The sequence below is a fragment of the Homalodisca vitripennis genome, chromosome X (assembly GCF_021130785.1).
Source record: "Homalodisca vitripennis isolate AUS2020 chromosome X, UT_GWSS_2.1, whole genome shotgun sequence".
Classification (NCBI taxonomy): domain Eukaryota; kingdom Metazoa; phylum Arthropoda; class Insecta; order Hemiptera; family Cicadellidae; genus Homalodisca; species Homalodisca vitripennis.
This window is the reverse complement of record NC_060215.1, coordinates 66,179,629-66,203,258: the sequence shown is the minus strand read 5'-3', so window position 1 is coordinate 66,203,258 and position 23,630 is coordinate 66,179,629. Positions and strand designations below refer to the sequence as shown.

The 23,630-nt window shown below is 32.5% G+C and overlaps 1 protein-coding gene across 1 annotated transcript in view; it reads left to right on the top strand.

The window, feature by feature from the left end:
• LOC124369103 (RNA exonuclease 1 homolog) overlaps positions 1–23,630 on the top strand; it is a 146,543-nt gene that overhangs the window by 56,192 nt on the left and 66,721 nt on the right. Inside the window, exons 5-6 of the mRNA XM_046826845.1 lie at positions 6,200–6,272; positions 22,220–22,377. Of these exons, the coding sequence (XP_046682801.1) occupies positions 6,200–6,272; positions 22,220–22,377 (231 nt within the window). The remainder of the gene's footprint in view (positions 1–6,199; positions 6,273–22,219; positions 22,378–23,630) is intronic.

The window sequence follows — 23,630 nt, the reverse complement described above, 5'->3', positions numbered from 1 at the left end:
ATCATCATCTGAATTGGGATGAACACATTCATAAGCTTTTAATTAAAATAAATTCTGGTGTCTATGCATTACGGAGAATGAGTTACTACAGTGACCTAAAAACTTTGAAAATTTTATATTTCGCTTATGTTCATTCTCATATCTCTTTTTGCATAGCCCTTTATGGTTCAACTAAACAAATAAATATGGAAAATATATTAAAACAACAAAAAAAAGGCAATACGGATAATGCTGAAGCTGAAATATAATGATTCAGGTAAAGAACATTTTAAACATTTAAAAATTTTTACTGTTTATGGACAATATATTTTTGAATCAATCCTTCTAGCAAAAAATCAACAATTAAATTTAAATTCTAAGACACCCAGTCACCATTACAACACTAGAGCAAAAAACGAGATTATTCCGAACCATAAGTTGAAGTTTTTTTGAAAAAAAACCTACATACATGGGGAACAAATTTTTAAAATACATCCCACAAAACATAAAAACTGAAAGTGGCCCTAAGTTAAAAAAAAAAATCTAAAAGAGTACCTGATCAACAAAGCCCTCTATTCCATTGAGGAACTATCCACCTCTCTTTATAGTTTCCAAGATGCTTGCAATTAAGTACTAGCTGTACTTAACATTGTAAATATTATTTAGATAGTATCTAGAACTTTGACACTATCATTGTATCACATGTGCATAAAAATGAATAAAGAATTTTGAATTGAATTGAATTTCATCTTTGTAGAGCCAATAATTATTAAGACAAATAAAATCTATTTGTTTTAGAGTTAAAATAGTCTCTAATTGATGTAGTTTGTTTCTCAGGGATTGAATATTTAAAGCACAAATATTTAATGTCAATCCCTTATTTACAACATGTATATTCAATTCAAATATTCTTTATTCATACAGTGTACATAGAATATAGCTTGATATAGTATGTACAAGAATGGCGTCAAAACAATAATTGTAAAAAACTATTAATATAAATAAGTAAAACTAGGTCATGAATATTAAACTAGTAAGTATAAACTAAAGTATTAAAGAATGCAAATGTTAGAGAAAGAATGCAAACAATAGCAGGAACAGAACTTACAATATCTAATAAAAATTATTGGATATTATTTTTAGAATTCAAAGTAATCAAGGCTGTATAGTGGTCTTTCAGTTAAATATTCTTTTTACATTTTAAAACATTTAGTTTTATTTTTTGTTTCTTTCATGTGCTAGGGGTAATTTATTATAAAATTTACCACCTTTATAAGACGGTTTCTTTTTAAAACGTTCTAAATTATGCTGAACAGAACCAATTCTTCCCTTATGTCTAGTGTCATAAGAATGAAAACTTCTGAACTTCATCAGTGAATCAAATGATTGACTGATAAGTATTATATTTTCAAATATGTAAAGCTAGTACACATTCATTACTTTTTGCTGTATGAAATGTGATTTTACAGATGTATAATAGTTCAGGTTTAACATAATTTGAATTGCACGTTTTTGTAATTATCATACTTAATAAATAAAGACAAAATTAATTTTGTATCCGAAAAAAAAACTCATAAAGTATGGCGTACCACAAGGTTCAATTTTGGGTCCCTTACTATTTATTTGCTATATAACAGGACTTTCTACAGTAGCAGAGGAAAACAAAATGTGTTTATACGCTGATGATGCAAGCGTAATTGTCAAAGGAAAGGATCCCAAGGTAATTGAAACATCATCTCTTAATTGTTTGAATAAAATTAACTCTTTTTTAACTAAAAAAAATTTGTTACTTAACCCCGGCAAAACACATTTTATACCCTTTAAAACACACCAATCGAAGTTTAATTTTCAATATGACATTAAGATAAATAACCAAAATATAATGGAGGTAGAGGAAACTTGTTTCCTAGGTCTAATAATAGATCAAAATTTAAGCTGGAATCAACATGTACAAACCGTAATAAAAAAAGCATCATCTGGCCTGTACGCCCTTAGGCAAATGGCAAACCTTTGTAACCAGGATACTTTAAAACAAATTTATTTTTCTTTAATACATTCCCATATAAGCTACGGGATCAGTGTATATGGAGCTACTTCAAATAAAAACCTTGAAAAAATTCTTATACTACAAAAAAAATCAATACGGTTAATTCTAAATTTACCATGGCAAGCAACCGTTAAACATTTATTTGCAGAATTAAGAATTTTAACTGTTTACAGTCAATACATATACGATACAATAACTTACACAAAATTTAAAAATATACCTAACTATACCACTCATAGATATAATACTAGGAGTGGTAAAATTTTTGAAAATCATAAATTAGAGCTGTTTAAAAAGAAAACTGAATACGCTGGTACACGATTTATTCAATACATTCCTATTGACATAAAAAAAATTGAAGGAATCAATCCGTTTAGAAATAAATTAAAAAATTATCTCATATCACGATCATTTTATTCTTTTGAAGAATTTTTTGAGGGCTTGGGCCATTAAATATAAATAAAAATTGAGTTAATTTTAGTTGTTTAAATTAACAATATTTATGTTAAGTTAACATAAGATTTTAGATAGGGTAACCTGTATCTGTGATGATATTAGTCTATCTGTATTTGTGACACTATTCTGACTGTATTTATAATATTACAGCTTTGAATAAAGATCTATGACTATGACTATGACTAATAATAATATTCTACCTAAATTTTCTTTTGAGGTTGCTCCATACTTATGCCAAATGTAAAAGTTGAATAAATAAATGCAAAATATACCATCCTTAAAATATCTGTTGGAACATAATTTTTAAAGTCTGTAAATGCCTGAAGTGATCTTTTTATGACTTGATCTACATGTTTATCCCAGCTGAGTTTTTCACAACTATTAAACCTAAAAACTTAGATTCAGCTATTTGAGATATTACCATCTGATCAATGTTTATTTTGGGATGAAGATTATCTTTATTTTGTTTAGTTTTAAAATATATAAATTTTGGCTTGTTAGGATTCAATAGCAGTTGATAGGGATTCATTAATTTTGTTCAAATTTAGGGAAAATTAAAATTCAAGATCATAAATGAAAGGATTACTACGCATTACATTAGCATCATCAGCATATAAAGTTATGTTGATGGTAAGACTTCTATCAAAAACCTGTGACAATCCTCTAATGTAACAAACAAACAATAATGGCACCAAAACAGAGCCCTGTGGAACACTATTATTAATAGGCAATAAGATTGATTTACATTCTGAATATTTATTATTACTTAAATAGGGTACTTGAACAAACTGTTTTCTATTAAATAGATATGACTTAAACCATTTTGTTGCATTCATTTTTGTAATCCTAAATTATGAAGTTTATTTATTAGTTTTATATGATGAACACTGTCAAAAGCCCTGGTCAGGTCCAAAAACATTCCTATTGTCTTTTGTTTTCCATCAATGGAATCTATAACAGATTCATCAATAAAGTCTATTCCAGCACTCAATAGTAATCTGTTTGGTCGAAAACCATGTTGTTCCTTTTTTATGAGTCTGTTATTTTCTAAGAACTCAATATATTAATTATACATAGCTTTTCAAAATATTTTTGAAAAAGCACGGAAGCAATGCCAAAGGTTGATAACTACCCAGGTCACTGATACTACCCTGCTTAAATGAAGGAATTATTTTTGTGATTTTTTTAATTTTGTACGAAAAATTGCTGTTAAAAATTACGAATTTATCAAATGTTTTAAGGGTTTGATCAGTTCATCATAAGCACTCTTAATGACAGTTGTAGGAACCTCATTGTAACCAGTAGAAAATATGTTCTTAAAGGTCATTATAATATTTTTTAATTCCTTATCACTGATTTCCCTGCAATAAAATTTAGGTTGTTGATCATTTGAAAAACTATTATCTATGCTATTTTGAATTTTGAATGGGTTCATGAGTTACTAATAAAATTTAGGTCTGTAGCCATTTTACCATCTATATTGCAATTTACATTCCTTTATATTTGAGGTTTCTGAATTAATTATTTTCCAAATAAATTTGCAAACATTATTAGAGTGCTATTTACCCTCAAAATACCTCCTTTTAGCATCATTTAAATCTTTATTAAATACTTTTTTAATTCTTTAATTCTGTATATAAAAGTTTACTTTTTGTTAGTGTATACAATTTAATTTGTTGAATTATACAGTTTTTTTTCTTTCTTTAAACAATCTGTAATCCATTGTGGACTGCTCTTACTTTCTCTTAATTCACCTTTAGGAAAAAAGCTGAAAATAAAACATAAAAATGGAGTAAAAAATATCATACTTAATGTCTATATTAGTTACATAGACATCCAGCCATGTTTATTTTTTTAATAAATTTTTAAACTTTACTAAATTGGTTTTATTAAATATTCTGCGTTCTCTAATTATTTGGTGAGTTTTAAGTAGATTTGATTTGTTAGAAAAAACTTACATAAATTGACCATCATGATCTGATATTTTTGTGTTTAATACCAGTAATTTTTATATAATTTTCATTTAAATTAGTTAAAATGTTATCAAGTGCGGTTTCAGTAGTTAGTGTTATGCGAGTAGAAAAATGACTAGATATCTCATTCCATGTGATATTAGTGTTTTCTAAACATTGTTAATCTCTAGAGTTCTCCAATACATTGACATTAATATTACACATAACAACTACTTTTTTATATATCTTAAACAATAATACTAAAATGACATTAAGTTTTTCAAGAAATAATTTAATTTTTGACAAAGGTGACGATAAATACCAGCAAGTAAATATTTATCAGTGTCAAATATAAATTCTGTAAAAGAAGCTTCAAACTCTTTTTCAACCAATATTTGTTCTATAAAATGTAATTTAACTGGTTTATTGAGAAGGTTGTTTTTAGAAAGAATGACAGCACCTCCTCCAGTTATATTTTATCAACAATAAAATGAGCTAACAATATAGTTTCCGAGCTTTAATCTTAACATTTCTTCTTTTTCATTTAATGCTCACACAATACAATAAATTCTGGATTTAATTCCTCTAAGGTTATTTGTAAGCAATCTATTCTTGACAGAAGGAGTTGTATATTAATATGAAATATGGATATGTAATTATTTTTATTTACATTACAAGTTACCTGATTGTTAGTTATTTTTGGTTATGAATCTTTCCTTCTGAAAAAGAATTTTCTGTTAACATATTCCTTTTTTTAGTGCTTTTACTATACATTATAAAATTGTTATTTATAAAATGTTATGTGCATTTTACTACTTCTTCACCACAATAGATTTCTTTATCACTGAACCCATTACTATAATGCGGCAATGTAGATGTCAGGGCAGCATTCAAGATGTGGTCCTCAGAAGCAGGAATTGGCAGCTCTGTCATTGTATACAGGGCTTAGGTTACTTTTGTGTTTTGATGGTTCTGTACAAAAAAAGTTATTTCTTTCATTAGTACTTCCCATTCTAGGAGGTCAGTATTTAGTAACTATACAGCTCTGAGAGCGTAGGTTAGAGTGCATCAATTCTTTGCCAAATTCTAATGGTACACCTTAAAGGAACTATATAGGAGGTACAATGAAATGATTGCAGGAGATACCATAGATGATAACAAGTTAAAGGGAGATTCCATTTAGCATTTAGATTTTTCCTGAAACAGAAGAAAGAGCATAGAATCATTACAGGCCAATTACTTGTGACTTCTTGTTGATGCTCTTTTCATTACTCAAGACTTCTTACTTTGTATTCTGTATTTGTTTTAAAGGCAATCATGTATGTTAAATGTAAGCTTCGTAATTTTCTAGCAGTTGCGGATTTCCATACATTTTGTGCCAGGCAAGTTGTATTCTCCAGACTGCTAGACATTGTCTGATTCTTTCAAATAGCGAGGTATCCATTTCTGAGTAGATTATTACTACAAACTTACTTTCAACACAAAACATTGTAAAAGACAAATTTCCTTTTAAAATAGTTTAATAAAATATCTATTATTGTTATAAAAGATATTGCTAGAAAAGGATATTGTTATAAGCTAATGGCAAAGATAGATTTCTCATAATGTAATTAAATTGACTTTAAATTTGTTTATTTTATATTTCCTACAATATTTAGTACTTTATTTTATATTTTGTATTATTTGACAATTGAGATATGCAATCTTTTTTAAGAATGTATCAGTTCACAAAATAAAGTAGTAACTGAATTGAACTGTTTTACAGCGACTGTTGATGTTCAGAAGACAAGTTGAACAAGAAAGAAAAGATGATCCTGATGGACAATCATCCTCATCTGGTAAGTTGATCTTATAGTACTACTAGAAATTCTTCACATGCAATTTGCTGTTGAAAAATAGGGATATTGTGGGCACATTCCTTTTCAACGACTTTCTAAACATTCCTGAGATAAGTGATAGTCAGTGAAAGATATCCAATCTCCTTGTACATTTATATTTAAGTTTAAAGAGCAGTTTTTTGAGTACCTGTCAATTAATACAAATTTCTTTTCAATAATGGTTGAGTTTGCCTTGTTTCACCGATCAATAAAAAAGTATATCTGTACCTCGGAGGTAAAGGACACTATTTTCATTTTCCTACTTTTTCAGGAGAACAGTTTTAAGATTTTCTAAATTTGTAATCAGTAAATACTAAAATTTTCCTTATATTTAACCAAGAATATGATGTTAAATGTAATCCTTTATCCTTCTATGAAGAGTTAAATATCTGAAATTTATCTTTTATTCTGAATCAGAATCAGAATCAGAATCAGAATCAGAATCATTTTATTGTCGTCCAACAATTACAAAATTGTATTGACAAAGTCAAGTATGATATTAAAAATATCACTAAGTAGGCCTACAGAGCCTAAAAATAAATACAATCTATATCTACGTTAAAAGTTTAAAATTGTAAGTCACTAAAAATTATCATTAAAAAATCTCATCTACAGAATAAAACGTTTTTTCTCTTGAGCCACTCTGCAACAACATTCTTAAACCTACCAACAGAAATTGATCTAGCACTTAATGGTAACTTATTGAATAGCCTAGCTCCGGTTATTGCATAGTTCTGTTGAGTTTTACTTAACCTAGCATATTGTACATCAATTGTATTTTTAATTCTAGTGTTGTATTCATGGTTAAAGCTTCTAAGATTGAAAGAGTCAAGATTTTCCTTAACAAAAACTAAACTGTGTAATATATATATACATGGAAGCGTAAAGTAAACCCAGTTTCTTCAAAAAATGGCCTACAGGACTCATTGTCGCTAATTCCTACTATACAGCGTATGGCTTTCTTTTTGCCACTTAAACACAGTCTTGGCTCCACTAGAGTTGCCCCACAGTAAAACCCCATACAGAAGGTGTACATTAAAAAAAGCGTAATATGCACTAATGACTAGATTAATGACTTGTATACAATTTTAGTTTTTTAGTAGAAATATCACTCTTGCTAATCTAATACATAAATGGTTTGTAATGGATTCCCCAGTTAAGCTTTGAGTCTAAATTGATACCAAGTAGTTTTACAGACTTATTTTCAGCATTACGTAAAACTAAAAGACAATTTCCTCGGTCTTGTTATTATTAACAGTTAATTTATTAGCAGAGAACCAGAGATAGGACCTTTCCCTCATATAGCCCATAATGACATCATTTAATTTTGAGTCTCTGTCCTGATGATAACAGAGTAGTATCATCAGCATACAAAACAACCTTACCAGGGACAAATTTAGGGAGATCATTAATGAAGACAGTAAACAAGAAGGGGCCCAAGACTGAGCCCTGGGGAACCCCGCTTGCTACCCTCTTAAGTCCTGATCTCTGGTCACCTACTTTGACAAGCTGAAGTCTATTGCTCAAATAAGACATAAATCAAAGACAAAGCATTGTTCTCCAGACCATAATATTTCAATTTTTGAATGAGTTCATCATGAGGTAAAACGTCAAATGCCTTACTTAAATCCAATAACACAGCAGCTGTTTCTTCCTTATTTTCAAAGTTATTCAATACATAAGAGACAATATTATCTACAGCTTTAACAGTTGACAGATTTTTCCTAAACCCATACTGAGATGAAGAAATCAAATTATTGTACTCAAAATAATATTCCAATTGGTTTTTCACAATAGTCTCTATTAACTTTGAGATAACGGGTACTAGGGCAATAGGCCGATAATTGTTTAAATTCATTTTGTCACCCTTCTTATGCAAAGGTACCGTTATTGTTTATTTTAAGGCACTGTGGATATATCCATCAGTAAGCAACCCAGTTTATCAGCTGTGTTAAAGGATAGATTATAACATCTAATATTTCCTTTAATACAAAGTGGAAAAGTCCAAAGACATCTTCTGATCTGGAATTACCTTAACCTATACACAGAACTATATACATCTCTACTATTTACAACTGTCCACTTAAAACTACACAGGCCAGGGGTTTAAATACCTGACGATTTCAACATATCAACAGAACTTGCTACATCTAAAATATTCACAGCTATTTTTTAACACATTAACAACATTAATAAAAAAGCTATTAAAATCATCAGCTGTTATTGGGATTTTTTCTTTGGCTTTGTTAGGCACACGACCTGTTTCACAGCGTTTATAACTTTCCATGCAGCCTTACATTTATTGTGTGACTCAAAAATAAACTTTTCATTTGCTCTTTTTTTTAGCCAAAATAATTTCCTGCCTATACATTTTTCTTAAGCCTACCATGAATTGCCATGCACTGAGGATCAGTCCTTCCTTTTTCATGACTTAAGTCTAGCAATAGCCTTATTTCCCTTAGCAGAGGAGTGTACCAGTTCAACTTTAAGCTTTTTGACTTATATCTAGGCCTACTATGGTTGACAAGACTTTTCTTTTTTAGAGGGCATGATTCATTCAAACAATCAGATAAAACTTGCAGAAAAGTTTGAAAAGCTAACTCAACATTAGTTACTGTTAAAAAGATGCTATCCCAGGTTACAGATCTTAACCTATGCTTAAGTCTATCTAGACAAGGTTTGCTCAACGGCCTATGTGTTTCAAATGTACCGTGACTATTTTTGAAAATATTCAGAAGATGAGGTTAGGTGTTGCATATTAATAATTTAAAAGTAATGCACAATGGTCAGAAAGATGAGGTTGGATAATTTCACAGGTAAGCAATTGAGGGGTGTAGGTTAGTGATAAAATTATCAAGACAGGAGGCAAGGCGGGTGGGCCTGGAAATTTAAACAGACAAAATCAAGAGATCGTAGAATATTTACAAAGATTTTGCACTTTAGGGTCGTCACTTTTTGGATCCATGTTTATATCGCCCGCAATTATCATCTTGAAATTTCTGTATTTATTTTACAAAGTCAATAAGATTAGCCAGCTTCTCTGTAAAGATGTCGACTGACGAATCAGGTGTACGATATACAGACACAGTCAGTAAGCGCAAAGTAGGAAAAACTATCACAGCGACTTCAAATTGCTTAATTTCACACAGGCAATGGATGTCAACAACTTCAAACGCATGTAAAAAAGTGTTTTTTCACAAAGATTGCCACTAACCGCCAAATGAAGTAGGCCTACAATACACGAGCAGCTAGTAGAAAACCTGCTGGTTGATAAAGCAATATTTCATCGTCCACACACCAGTGTTCGTTAATGCAAAGTATGTCACAATTGACATCCTCAAGGAAAACATCCAACTCGTTAACTTTATTTTTAATTGGACTGAGTGTTTATGTGCACAAAAATTTACATCCAATTTCGAACCAGATATAGATTGAGAAGGAATTGGATCACTCACCCTAACTGCAAACTTTGGTAGGCCTAAGTTTACCAAACTCGCACCCATGGTTTGATTCCAAAAAAGACTCACTAGGAACATTATGAGAATTATTCTTCTGATTATATCGAAAACGAGCCACATAAGTCCCAACTGGGCCAGAAATCTGCATCATACACTTTTTCCCAGAGGGTAACGGGAACACTAACCTTAAAAGAACTATAACCAGGGTACCTGTTCTTAAGTTTCGTAACTCCATAGTTACCGTTTGCACCTTCATTAATATATCTTTTCTTTCACGGCCATACAGTCAACATCCTCATCAAACCTGGATACAAACAGAAACCTACTCATCTCGACAACTTTGAGTTGGTCATTACTTGTTTGCACGTCCCGTAATAAAATCAGCGCGATTTCGGTTTTGCAGTTTATTGAAACCAATATTTACACCACGCTTTCTTTTGGCTTGAACTACTTTGAAATCTGTACGATCGGATTCAACTTTACTCATCTTCGTAACTGTCCCCGGTTCTGATAGTGACCGTTTACCCCAAACAACAGTGGAATAGGAATTGGGACTGGAACAGAACTGCCTTGCTTAGAGTTGGAGACTGAGTATTGTCATGAAGCCTAACAGTTGTTTGCCCATTAACACGACCAATTGGATCTTCTGCAGGCTTAGAAACTTTTTTCCTTCCTCTTTGGAATAGTTATTATCCCTCAAAAAGCTGTTTGACGGTACAGAATTTCGTCTGCTTATGCATGAAGAGTTTGTCAGAGTTAACCACTGGAGTCAAATCAAAGTCATCATTAATAACAATATAACAATACAAAACAATATAAAAAAAAATTATAGCTGAACATAGTGTTGTTTACCTCTAACAACTTTATTTAATAATGTGACATTGCGTGTTAGGGTTTGTAACCAATAAACAAAACAAAGGCATTAAATAGCCCATATTATTGTTTTTAGGGAAACATAACATCGTTTTACAATAATTAAATACAGTTATAGAAGACAGGTCTCAAAATTCTTAGACAGGCTTCGTGTTGTATTTATCTACTTCTGAGCTTATTAACATAAAAGCTCGGAAGGAGCTTGTAGTATTTTCACAATTCGTTTGTGTTATACTACTATGTGTTAAATTTTGATTGGTACTTTTGCTTTGTGATTGGTAATGGGTTTGTTGAGACTTGATTTCACATTACTTTTTGTCTTTGGTACCTTATGAAGTCCACCTCATGCATTTGAGCAGCGGTTCTCAAACTTTTTACTTCAAGCCCCCCTGCATAATCCAGCTGGTAGTCGGGCCCCCCCTACATGTAAGCGTACTATATAAGTGAGTCGCGTTTGAAATTTTACAGTCAACTTTTATTTGCTTAGTTTTGAACATTTTATGCATACTACATTAGAGCATAATGGGGCAATAGGTTTAATTGTAATCAAACAACAAATTCTATATTAACAGTTACAATTTATTATTTATTATTTCACCTACTACAGTACATAAATGTTATTTATAACTTAAAGTAATAATAATAAAAAGAGCTTCGATGTGAAGGATGTGCTTGTTTTCTCTTTGTGCATACGCGTGTCAGTTCTGATGATGCTACTGAGTTACTTGGTCAAATCCGGTCTTGAGCGATATTTACTCTTCTTAGCAGCTAGAACAGAAAACCCAGTTTCACAAGAATAAGTGGTGGTGAATCTTTTTATTTTTCTATTCTTTTCCTTTTTTATAGGTCTTAAAATAAGGTTTCTTGTGCACTCTTTAAGCATATCCCGTATGTTGTCTTACTTCTTATAGCCATAAAACTTCATATACTAGAATTTGTTGCATCTTTGTCATGTCGTTCCATTATCATAACTGATTAAATTATTACTTTTTACACTGCTTGAATTTAGTTAATATGCATCCAAACAGAGTATGTTTACTATTTAGTTATCTTTAGTTATCTTTAAATCATACAATTGTAATTTTGTTCTAATATTTACATTATATATTAGTATTATTGTGATTGCAAACTCGAGTGAAGATGGACTCGGTTCTCACACACAGGCTTTTGCCCATGTGGGTACCTTCTCGTGTATATTATTATCATATGTTTGTATTATATGTAAATGAGATAAATAAATGAAAATGAAAAATGAAATGAAAATGAAAAATAGAGTGAGTATTTTCAATGCCTTTTCACTCAAAATTGGGTGAACCTTTTTTAAACCAATGAAAGAAGATTCTTTAAACTTACTTTCAAGCTCATTGTCACTCTGGAGGTCAATGAGATTTTCTTTTTCTGTCATGTTGAGGGAGCACTCATCGACGGATGGTTTGAACGTGTTTTGAACCCATGCCAAACCATCCAAATCCTTATGAAAATATTTTTTTAATGAGATTTGAGAATTTTTAAGTGTTTAAGAAAGCATTTCTTTGGATTCGTTGGAATAGATTTTAGATCCATTTCTTTAATCATAATTTTAAGATTAGGAAATGCTCAATATTATCACTTTTCAGATCACCCTGGTACAAAGCTGTTCACATTTTCAGTCCATTGCAGAAGCTTTACATCTTTTTTCTGTAAAGACTTGTTTAATACATTTATTTTCTCGAATATATCTGACATGTACACTAATGGCAGAAAAAATCTGAGTCAGTGAAAAACGTTGAGTTTTTGGTGGTTTTCGTCAAGCAAAAATGCAAGAACTTCATGTCTAAGCTCAAATATTCTGGTCAAAGCCTTTCGTCTCGATAATCAGTGAGCTTCAATATGAAACAGTAAAGCTGAGTGTTCTGAACCCATAATTTCACAGAGAATCTTAAAAACTCTAGATTTTAAAGGCTGCCCTTTAATGAAATTGACTGTTTTAACAACCACATGTAAAATTTCATTAAGTTCTGGGATCATACCTTTTGCTGCTAAAGTCTCTCTATGAATTATGCAGTGCATCTATCTAGCTTCTGGAGCTACCTTTCTGATTAACCCTCGAAGTCCAGTGTACTTTTCTGACATAGCCCGAGTTCCATCTGTGCAAATTCCTGTATATTTGATCCAAGATATGTCATCATCCTGCAAAAATGGAACAATCATTCAGAAAATGGCAGTGGTATCAGCTGAAATCGTCTCATTAAAAGCAACTCTTCCTGCATCGCATCGCATCGACGAATCTTACAAGAAATATTAAATAAACAACTCTATGAAGACCCGTAGCTTCATCAACTTGCTTTATTATTTTGTAAGTAAATTAAATTAATTTTTCAAGCAAGCATTGGCCCCCCATGAACCTTCATTGCGCCCCCTTGGGGGTTGTGCCCCACACTTTGAGAACCTCTGGATTTGATCATTGAAATTAGTCTTACAAAATAGCTTTCCAATGTGTTCTTGTTTGACTCGTAACAAGACACATGTTGACAGTACGAAAGGCTCATTGTTAACATTCTTTTCTCCTAAACAGAAAACACAAAAGAAGGATTAAGAAACAATTTTGCATCAAACAGCATTTGAAGGTTTTAAAATCTGGAAGTTCCATATTGTACACTGTGTATTTACCTGACTGTTGCCAGTCCCATAGTGTTAAGATGGCCAAATTAGAGTTTTTTTCTTTTCCTCTCTATCTACGCGGACACTGTCCGCTTCCTTATGTAAGTGCCCTTTCAGTAAACACAGGTGTAAAGCCTGTGGGGGAATGCGATCAGCCTGTGCTGCTTCCTGTGGGCAATTTTATGACTAACTCAGGGTGCTGATGATCCGTGAGTAACGAGGCAGATAAAACTATAAAATAAAAATACAGGAAATACAATGAGTCTTATTTGAAGTTTGGGTTCACGCCCCTTGGAAAGAACGGTGAAGTACTACCCACTGAATCGATGAAACCATTGAAAATGTTACGTCATCTGGAAACCAAACATCATGGCCTCAAGGATAAACCGGTAAGCTTTTTTGAACAAAGATGTTAAGCTTGGAAGAATCAAGTAGGAAATATTACTATATATTGAGTAATACTAACCAAAATGCTCTTCATACTTTATATGATGTACAAAAAATATAAAAAAATAAAATTTAAAAAAACACAACATAAAACTTCTTCTTCTTGTTTTTTTTGGGGGGTTTAAAATTGCCCAAAGCGCCAAACCTCATGTTATAGCAGAAGAATTAATTCTTCCTGCTGCTATTTATATATGGTTTCATGGGTCATAAGTCCCCAAGAAATTTTAAAGTTAAAAAATATCCCACTGTCAAACAACTGGGTATCAAGAATTTCCGATATGGCTGGAAACGTTAAGGATCAGTTAAGAGACAAACTAAACAAAAGTGAGTGTTTCTTAATACAAATTGACGAATTGACTGACGTTGGGAGTTGTTCTTAAATGTTGTGTTTCGTCCAATATGAAACAGGTGGAGCAATCGAAGGGAACATTATATTTCATAAAAGCTATTGAGCCCTTTAAAATCTACTGGGGAAAATGTGTTTCCATATGCACTGATTGTGCTGCTGTTCTCACTGGTAAATACAGTGGACTGATTGCAAGATTGAAAACCATCATGTCTAATGCTAAATGGGTTAACTGTTTTTTACATAGACAAGCTCGGGCATCAAAACAAATGCTGATCGAACTTCGTCAAGTTCTGGATGATGCAGTAATGACAGGACTTGGGTATTTGGTGGTTATTTTTTTCCATATAAACATTTTTAACATGACATTGCAAGGTCCAGATAAAACAATTTTATTTGTACAGGACAAAGTAAAAAAAGTAAAGAAAAATATCACTTTGGATCAAACGAATAAAGGAAATTAATTTTGAAAACTTTCCTTTGAAGCTTGAATTTATAGAATTTGTTACTGGTGTACAAGGTGATTTGCTTTCCTTGACATTTCTTTCGCTTCTCGTGCCTAATCACATGAAAGCTTTGAAAACCAGTTTTTGGACTACATTCAAAATGAGGATACTTCTGGTTCACAGTAGGTTTTTTTGCACTCAGTGAGAAGGTGGGGGAAAAACAGAACTCAGTACTTTGCTTCAAAGTAACAAACTGATAGAGTTTTACAGCGTATTTAATTGTGTTTACCCTTTGAATTTGTTATGTAGTTCGGTCTTTTGTTATTAAAATGAAATCATGCAGTTGGAAAAGATCTGTAAGAGTCATATTTAGCTTTTATATTCTTCATATTCAATTTCACACTCAAATATATCTTTTAGATAGGACGAAAGATCCTCTTTACCTACTTCCACGGAAAGCCAAGACACAGAGTCATTTTTTTACAAGCCACAGTTTTAATTAAGCAGTCAGTTTTATTACCAATTATAGGCCTAGGCCTATTCAACACATTAGGCCTATTCGACACATTAGACCTATTTGACACATTAGGCCTAGGCCTACTCTTGTCCAAAACGGCAGAACTTTGTTTGTTTGGTTAATTTCTGTGGCAGAAGAAACACGTTCTTTCCTACTAACAAGAATGAAACTATCCTTAAAATTACGAGGGTAATTCGGAAAGTAAGGTCCGTTGTTTTATTTAAAAAAAAACCACAACAGATTTTTTCAAAAAACTTGTTTTATTTCATTTCTGACATCAATCACTATTTTTCTACATAATTTCCACTTTTTTTTAAACACTTGTCATAACGATCTACAAGTTTTTGAATGCCGGTGTCATAGAAGTCGGCCGCCGTCGTCGAGTGACGACGCAAATGCCGGCGACGTCGAGTGACGCCACTCCATCGACGCGTTTCGTTTTTGGGGTTATGTGGGAAACCCATGTCTCATCACCCGTCACAATGTGGTCTAAAAGGTTATCACCTTCCTGATGATATTGGATCAAAAATTCAAGAGCAATACCCATTCTTCTTTTTTTGTGTTCCTCAGTAAGCAGCCTGGGAACCCAACGTGAGCACAATTTGTGAAAATCCAAAATCTCAGAAACAATTTTAAACAATGTGGTTCTACTCACGTTTGGAAATTCTATTGCTAATGAAGAAACAGTGAATCGCCGATTTTCACGAATTGTTTCATCGACGGCTTTCACCAAATCTTCGGTGATCACTGAAGGCCGACCAGATCGTGGTTCGTCATGGACATTTTCCCGTCCATCTTTAAAAACTCTCACCCACTTCCGTACTTTGCTGTCACTCATTTCATTTGGACCGTACACTTCACTTATCTGTCGATGAATATCCGCTGCTGTAACGTCCCTTGCTGTCAAAAACCGTATCACAGACCGTATTTCACAGTCGGCGGGACGTTAAATAGTTTTAAACAATTAAAAAAGGCACAGAAAACAGCAGACTACAACGACTTCACTGCAAATGGCGTCGTTCTGCGCGCAATGTATGCCGGGAGTCAGGCCGCATGCGCATTTCGCTGCTCGCTTACTGTTTGTCTGGTTAACGTAAATCGGACCTTACTTTCCGAATTACCCTCGTAATTGGCCTTGGTGGCAGCAGCAGAAGCTTTGTTGGATAATAAAACCTCCTTATAACTGATGCTGGACTGAGATTTCTCATTGCTGTCCTGTGTGGATGTCTTCGTCCTGTTTAAAAGGTTCAGTCACTTAGGTTAGGATCGTTTGAGCTTAGGCCATGGCCGTTTTCAGATTTGCCAAATTGTCGTAGCACAATAATGAAAGTGAGACCAAATTACCGTTTAATAATACGTTATCTTCAACCACTCCTTTTGCGACATGTACCGGGATGGCGGTCAGGCCGTGAACAGGTTGCCCGGTATGCATTCAGCCCTTCGTCATAACATACATGACACGTTCGGCAGTAGTCGGGATCACTCGTGTCTCCGTCAAGAGAGGCTAGCTTCCTTAGCCAATGGCCACCTGTTAACACCGGCTACCTCTCCCGCTCACCCCCACCAGCCACATAACTATGAACTCTATGTGCGTGCAGTCTGTCTTGTGAGGCGCCCGGTCGCGTATGTCCTAGCTTCATCTCAGCCAGTGCTACACGTAAGTTAATGTTTTTTTTTATTTTCTACATTTAACTGGGTCGGACTTTAATATAGGTCTATGCTATTTGATTTTTCAGGGCATTTCAAACTTAGGAGTTTGCCTTATTCTAGCTAGCTCTTTAAACTTTATTGTGTAACTGGCTTCAAAGCATACTGTAATAATAGTTATTTAACCAATTGTAAAAAAGTACTTTTGCTTCATTTGCCTAGTTGATTCATTTAAACAGGACAGCTTATATGAGAGTGGACTTTGTGGTTTGGCTAAACAACAGAAGTAACATAGGTCAATGTGTGTTATAATAATTTGTAATTTTGCAATGCTTGAGGTTGAGTTTTCACAGGCTGACACACTCATAAGTTAAATAATTACTTAGTTCCACTATTGATATAAAGGGGTAGTCTAAGCAAAATGGCCGTGACTATGCCGATTTGCAAGTTGAAGTTCTCCTATGTCGACGGGATTCAGAAGACTCTAAAACCTGCCTCAAAATCATACGTTTCTTCCTTTAACTGATGGGATAAATAAAACAGATGACAGGTTTTCTTTAGTTTTAATTATTTATATTGCATGTATAATCAGCAATATACGCAACAATCAACGTATTATCACGCTTATAAAGCGTGTATAATCAGTGTAGGTTAGCGTGTATATTGTTTGTTTTTTTCTTGTGTTTGTTTATTTTTATAACATTACAAACACCGCACCACTACAGATTTATAAATTGATCTGTAAACATAATCGGTAAACATAAATTGATCTGTAGTACGAATAAATGTTTTACTATACGTTTTACATTTTAAGAGGATATAGGCTATATAGTCCAACAATCTGAATAACCTTTGACTACATTAACCGCTGATTCTGTTAATAATATTGTAATTACTCTCGAGAGGTTGGTAATTTTGAAAGATGTTAATGATTGTGATGAATGACAAAGAAATTACATTCTTAAAAAGTTTATTCTTCAACGTTAACAAAGGACAGTACAAATAATCCTGATAACGAGTAGCCAAGACGGTATGACTCATGCTGATGCCGAGGTGCAGCGAAATCGGCTGAGTTAGCGGAATATCTAGCTTGCAACATCACCTTGATTCTCGAATGCAGATAACGAACTAGACTGACATGATTTTTACTAAATATTTAACAACATTTCATTTTACACGTTATTTTATTTATTTTCTCTACAGTTTAATCCATGTAAAACGAAATAACAAATTGGTTGTCTTTTGCGGTTATATTTGTAATTCATTCCTTATCTGTAGTATATTGTGTTTTTCCTGTATTCTTGGAGTATCCCACTTATGTTTTTTATCACTTCCGGGTCCAATTAATCCATATAAATATCGTTGTACTGTATTTGTTTGAAAAAGGCCGTTGTATCTTGATATTTTCTCATGTAGCCATTTGTAATAAAACAGTGAAACATATATGAAACTTGGTTTATACCAAGTTATAAACGACACATTAAAAATTGGAGACTCTGCCCCGGGTTGTGATAGGGTCTTTGCAAGGGTCCTCAAGAACAATTTAAGTAAGTATTCTCTGATAATTTTAAGTTAGCTAAAGTGTATATTTTGCAGAAGTCAAACAGCTTTACTGATAAAAATAATTTCTGCCCCGATCTCCCTTTTAAGTGTCTTTACTAAGGTACTGGAGAAAGTAATTGAGTTGAAACTTGTACACTTTTTGCAGGTAAACAATGTACTTTTTCAACGTCAGTATAGGTTATGAGACGATAAGAGTATATTGGATGAATTGTTTAATTTAAATAAAGAGTTAAATAATGCAATCTCAAATAACAAAACAATCAATGCTAGTCTTTTTAGACATCGAAGATAGATTAGGTTAATAAATAAATTCTATTCTAAGACATATAAATAAGTTAATGAATAAATCAGAACCATTAGGAGTTAGGGGCATAGCCCTTACTTGATATCACAGTTATGTTACCAATAGAAAAGAGGCAAATTGGTTCTTAAATTTGTAACGTAAGCAGCGATGCAATTAATGTAGACAACGGTGTAGTTCAAGGGAGTACTCTTGGGCCAATTCTGTTCTTATTATATATTAACAATATTTCCAAGCTAAATTTAAATGCAAAAATAATATTATTTGCCAATTACACCCTTATTTTTCTTAAAGGAAATACATGAGTGGATGTGAGTCGAGAAGTATTAAATGATTTAATGTTGTTGAAAAAGTGGTTTGATCAGGATGCCCTTTCCTTAAATATGCAAACCAAAACCAAATTGCTTAAAACCAAATTTATGCCAATCTCTCTAAATCCTCAGTCAGATTATATTTTTGGCAATCTGATCATACGTAGTTGTGGAAACCACAGCAACGTTTCCTGTAACTCATATATATTTATGGTTATGGAAGTATGTCAAGCAGTTGTGGTATAACTCACCCTACATTTTTGAGCTCCAAGAAATGATTGAAAATCCGGCAGATGGTAAGATACATAAGATATTTCTTAGAGTAATTTGAGATATCAGTTTGGAATGGTCAGATCATATTGAATGTTTCAAACAAAAGACACGAAAGTATATTTTTGCCTTTAACAACCTTAGGGACATTCTTGCTGTTCAAGAAATGAAAATGGTTTACTACGCATACGTCCAATCTCTTTGCATTTGGGATCATTTCTTGGGACACAGCTTGCAATCTAATCTTGATCACTGTTTACAGTTAAGAAATTTTTAAAAATGTCACAGATTTCCAACTTTTGTTTTATTTCAAGAAACACAAATTTTTACAAAGAGACAGCTTTTATAAAATTTCTTTTAATTCACAGGTATAAAAATTTAGATGATCTGTTTGAAAGAACTCAACACACCCATAACACACGTTATTCTTGGTATACAGGAATTCTACCTCTGTAATTAACTAAGCCTTTTTCAAACACCAACTCATACTACCTAGCTCACATGCTTTTTGTAAATGTCAGTAAACAGTTTCCAAATTTTAGTTTTTAAATAAAATTTCTATATTTATTTTTAAAAGAATAGTTAACCAGTGGTTATTTTCATTTTCTATTGATGATGGGGCAGTGCTGTCTACATCCTAATGGCGGACAGTCTGGCCTGTATAAGGCAACTCCCTTATTACTACAGCAGTCAGTGTATGACTACATTGTAGTCTGCTGCAATCCTGTTTCTCCTTCTAGGTTATATATCCTATTGTAAATTCGTTTTAAATTAATAATAGTTCACTCTTTAACACTTAAAAATTAAATTTACACAGTTTTTACCTCTTTTGTTATATTTCCAACTTATAAATGTTAAATACTCAGGCCGTTATTACTTTAAGCTTTCTGCAGCTTGATTCTGCACACACATCATAGCCTATCCAGGCTTATTTATGACCATAATGCTTTTGTTTATGGTATTTCTTTTTTTCGTTTAAACCAACTTTCTGTAATGTTATAAATTGTTTTCAGCTATAAAGTTTATTTGTTAAGATTGGATTATAGAATGTGTATCCCATAATGATATGGGAAATAAGATCAGGTGGTTCATTCAGCTCTCACCCCTCCTTCCAACCTAGATGGAGTGTGGCTTGGTTTAACTAGCCTATTGACTCTAATTATTTTGCGGTATCGTGATCATGGTTTTTATTCTTTGGTTGGGAGGTCCTTCAGTAATAAGAAACATTTCACTGATTATATCAATTTTACAATAAATAAATGCTAATTTAGAACTTTTGCTAAAATATTGGCTTAGTTTGGGGTTCCAGAAAGCATAAAGGGAAACCTAGATCTCACTGTTGTCTGAGTCTGACAGGTCAACAAGTTCCCCAATGTCAAAAGTTCATAACATTTTGGCACATTATTAAAATGAGAGCCTAAAACAAAGCTATAACACTTTATAAACCAACATAATAAACCATACCCATGATATATCAGTAATATTATAGCTCCCAACACTTTCATTACACTGCACCACAGCCTAGTTTCTATGCAACAAGTATTTTAGGAAATAGTGGTGGTAGTATTGACTTATGTACTATATGAACTGTCAAAACAGGTGCATATCAGATCGACATTATAATGTTGCTTGCCACTACAGAGTTGATTCAGATCGAAGTTTATAATGTCGATTGGCGGTTCCAGGGTTAGCGGCATGCTCCAAACTATCTTGTCTTACCTTCAGTTTTGCAAACTCTGCCCTAACTTACTGTGGTCACATGAGAATTTTTAGTTTTCAATTTAATCTAGCTCAAGTACACAGTTCACACCAGCCTCACTAAAGAATTCATGAAGTTCAAAACCTTTACCCTACATAGGTAACTAGGGTCACTATAGAATCCCAAACTCTTATTTTGAGTATTTCAAATGCAACAAAAACTCGTTTTGGTAACCGTGACCACAGAGCATTATTAAAAGAATCATTTGGACTTTGAGTCTTTCCATGCATTTCTGGAGTAGAGTTTTGTTTCAAAAATTTCTATAGATAAGCTTAATTTTTTCATAACTGCCAAAGGGAGTGAAGAGCAATATAGCTGAAATAAAATATGGAACAAAAAATCAATATTTTAAAGTTATTTAGTATAAGAATACAAAAATGGAAAAATCAACAATGTGCCATATGACATTGTAAAATTGATTTAAGTGGCTTAGTAAATTGAAATATGTTTGTATTGTGTCCGAAAACTATTTATTTTGTAATATTATAGCATTTCTACTGTAAGACTGTAGATGACTGTTTTTGGTATTTTGTATGGGATTATTTTGTGTGGAATTGTAGTGTCTCACACAGCAAGAACATAGCCAGGAAAAAAATGTGGGGGGGTCCGGACAACTGATATTTTCCTGAAGTGGACAGAGTGTAAGGCCCCATTTTGTTCCTTAAAAAGTTCTTGACCTGTTTCTTTGTTGAGAACGATCTTTCAGCAGTGAATGTCAGTAATACTGAATTATTTAAATAATAATAATCATTTAGTAAAAAGTAATTGAAACAATTGAAAACTACTTGTACCTTGGGGTACCTGTTCTTAAGTTTGGTATTTCTACAATTTAAGGATATCAAAATTGTTATTAAGAATTTGTTTTATTGCTTCACATTCCAATTTTCTGCAAACTTGAAACAAAAATATGCCTGTTTCCAACCAATTTGAGTTTATTATTATTTACATACGCACAACCAGTGATGGTTTTTGGAATTTTGTAACATTTACCATTATTCAGTGATAAAAGGAATCAGTAATATATTTGATGATGATTCTTACTGATTTCTTGTATCACTCAAAGATGGCAAATGTTCAAAATTATCTAATCTATCTAATTTAGGTTTAGGATAACCAACACTATTCCTTACTTTAAAAACATACTTCTTTGTACCAATTCTATTTTTATCAGCCATTGACTATTATTAAAAGTAATCTAATAACTAAAAGTTAAGTTTTGAATTCAATGAATTCTGTATACAAATAACTATTCAGATGAATTAATTTAATAGTGCACTTACTGAAATTGCACTATCTTAAACTTTTTATTTAAGATAGTGTTTTCATATAGGTCGCCTAAGGATTGGGTGTGTCCCCAATGTAAAACTTCTCCTAGAAGAAAAAGAGAGACTTCTACAATACTCATCTAAACAAGAAATACTTCCACCCAGAACCAGCCAGATGTTAAGTAAATTAAAGCTGGGGAAAATATTTTCAATGGAAGACAAGGTAAGAAACATTACAGTATATTAACTGACTGATATCTTTAATGTTAAGGCTTAACTAAAGCCTGATACTTGGCAAATAAAATAGTGTTGAATCACAGTAAAACTGAACATATAATATTCTCACTAAAAACCATATTAACCTAAATGATTATTGTTTTAATCCTGTTAAGTTTCTTGGTATCTATTTATATACCAAACTCTGCTAGGATGTACATGCAAACACTCTTATGTATTGCAAGAATAACCTTTCTAGGAGTTTGTAGTCACGGCATACTTTGGATTGTTTCATACTCCTCTAATCTATGGAATATGCTTAGGGGGGAACAGCTAAAAACACACTGTGTGGCATAAAAAGCACCAAATTATTGCTGGTTTATCACCAACTGCCTCAAGTAGAACAGTTTTCTCTTAATTTAACATAATGACTATTGTATGTATTTACATAAATCTTAATGTTATTTTTGTAATGAATAATCTTGGTGCTAGAATGAATATTTGATGTCTGATTTAGATCATGTAGAGATTTCTAATGTATAAAGTAATTTAGGATTGAGGGTACCTTCTTGATTCAAACACTCTGTAAAAGATACTGATTATCATCCGATATTAGCTTTCTGTACAATAATTGTATGTGAATGACCTGTCTTCCGTCAGGAAATGTTTGTATGTATCGTGTGTGTGTGTTTAAATATCAGTTATTACTTGCATATATTTTAACGTAATTGTAACTTCCTGTTGTGATTTATTCAAAAGTATTATAAAATACATTACTGCATTAAATTAATTCTTTTTGTTAAATATCAATACATTAATAATACGAGGGGTATTAGAAAAATAAGGTTCCCATGATTTTTTTAAATAGACAGCTCTATAATTCTACTTAGTGTTATACATCAATTTAACACATAAAAGTTAAGCTATTTCTCCACATAATCACCGTTTCTGTCTAAACACTTTTGTAGACGATGCTCCAACTTTTCTATCCCCATGTGTAGAATTCTGCCGCCAATCCTTTGAGTAACTTCTTCCTTGACTTCATCATTGGTACTGAAGCGTTGGCCACCCAAGTGGTCCTTTAATTTTGGGAATAAGTGATAATCACTTGGGGCTAGGTCTGGGCTGTAGGGGGGATTGGGCACAATAGTCCAGCCAAAATTTGTAAGCAGTTATTGAGTTTGACGTGAGACATGAGGTCGAGCGTTGTCATGGAGAAGCTTCACACCACTGGACAATCTTCCTCTCCGGCAGTTCTGG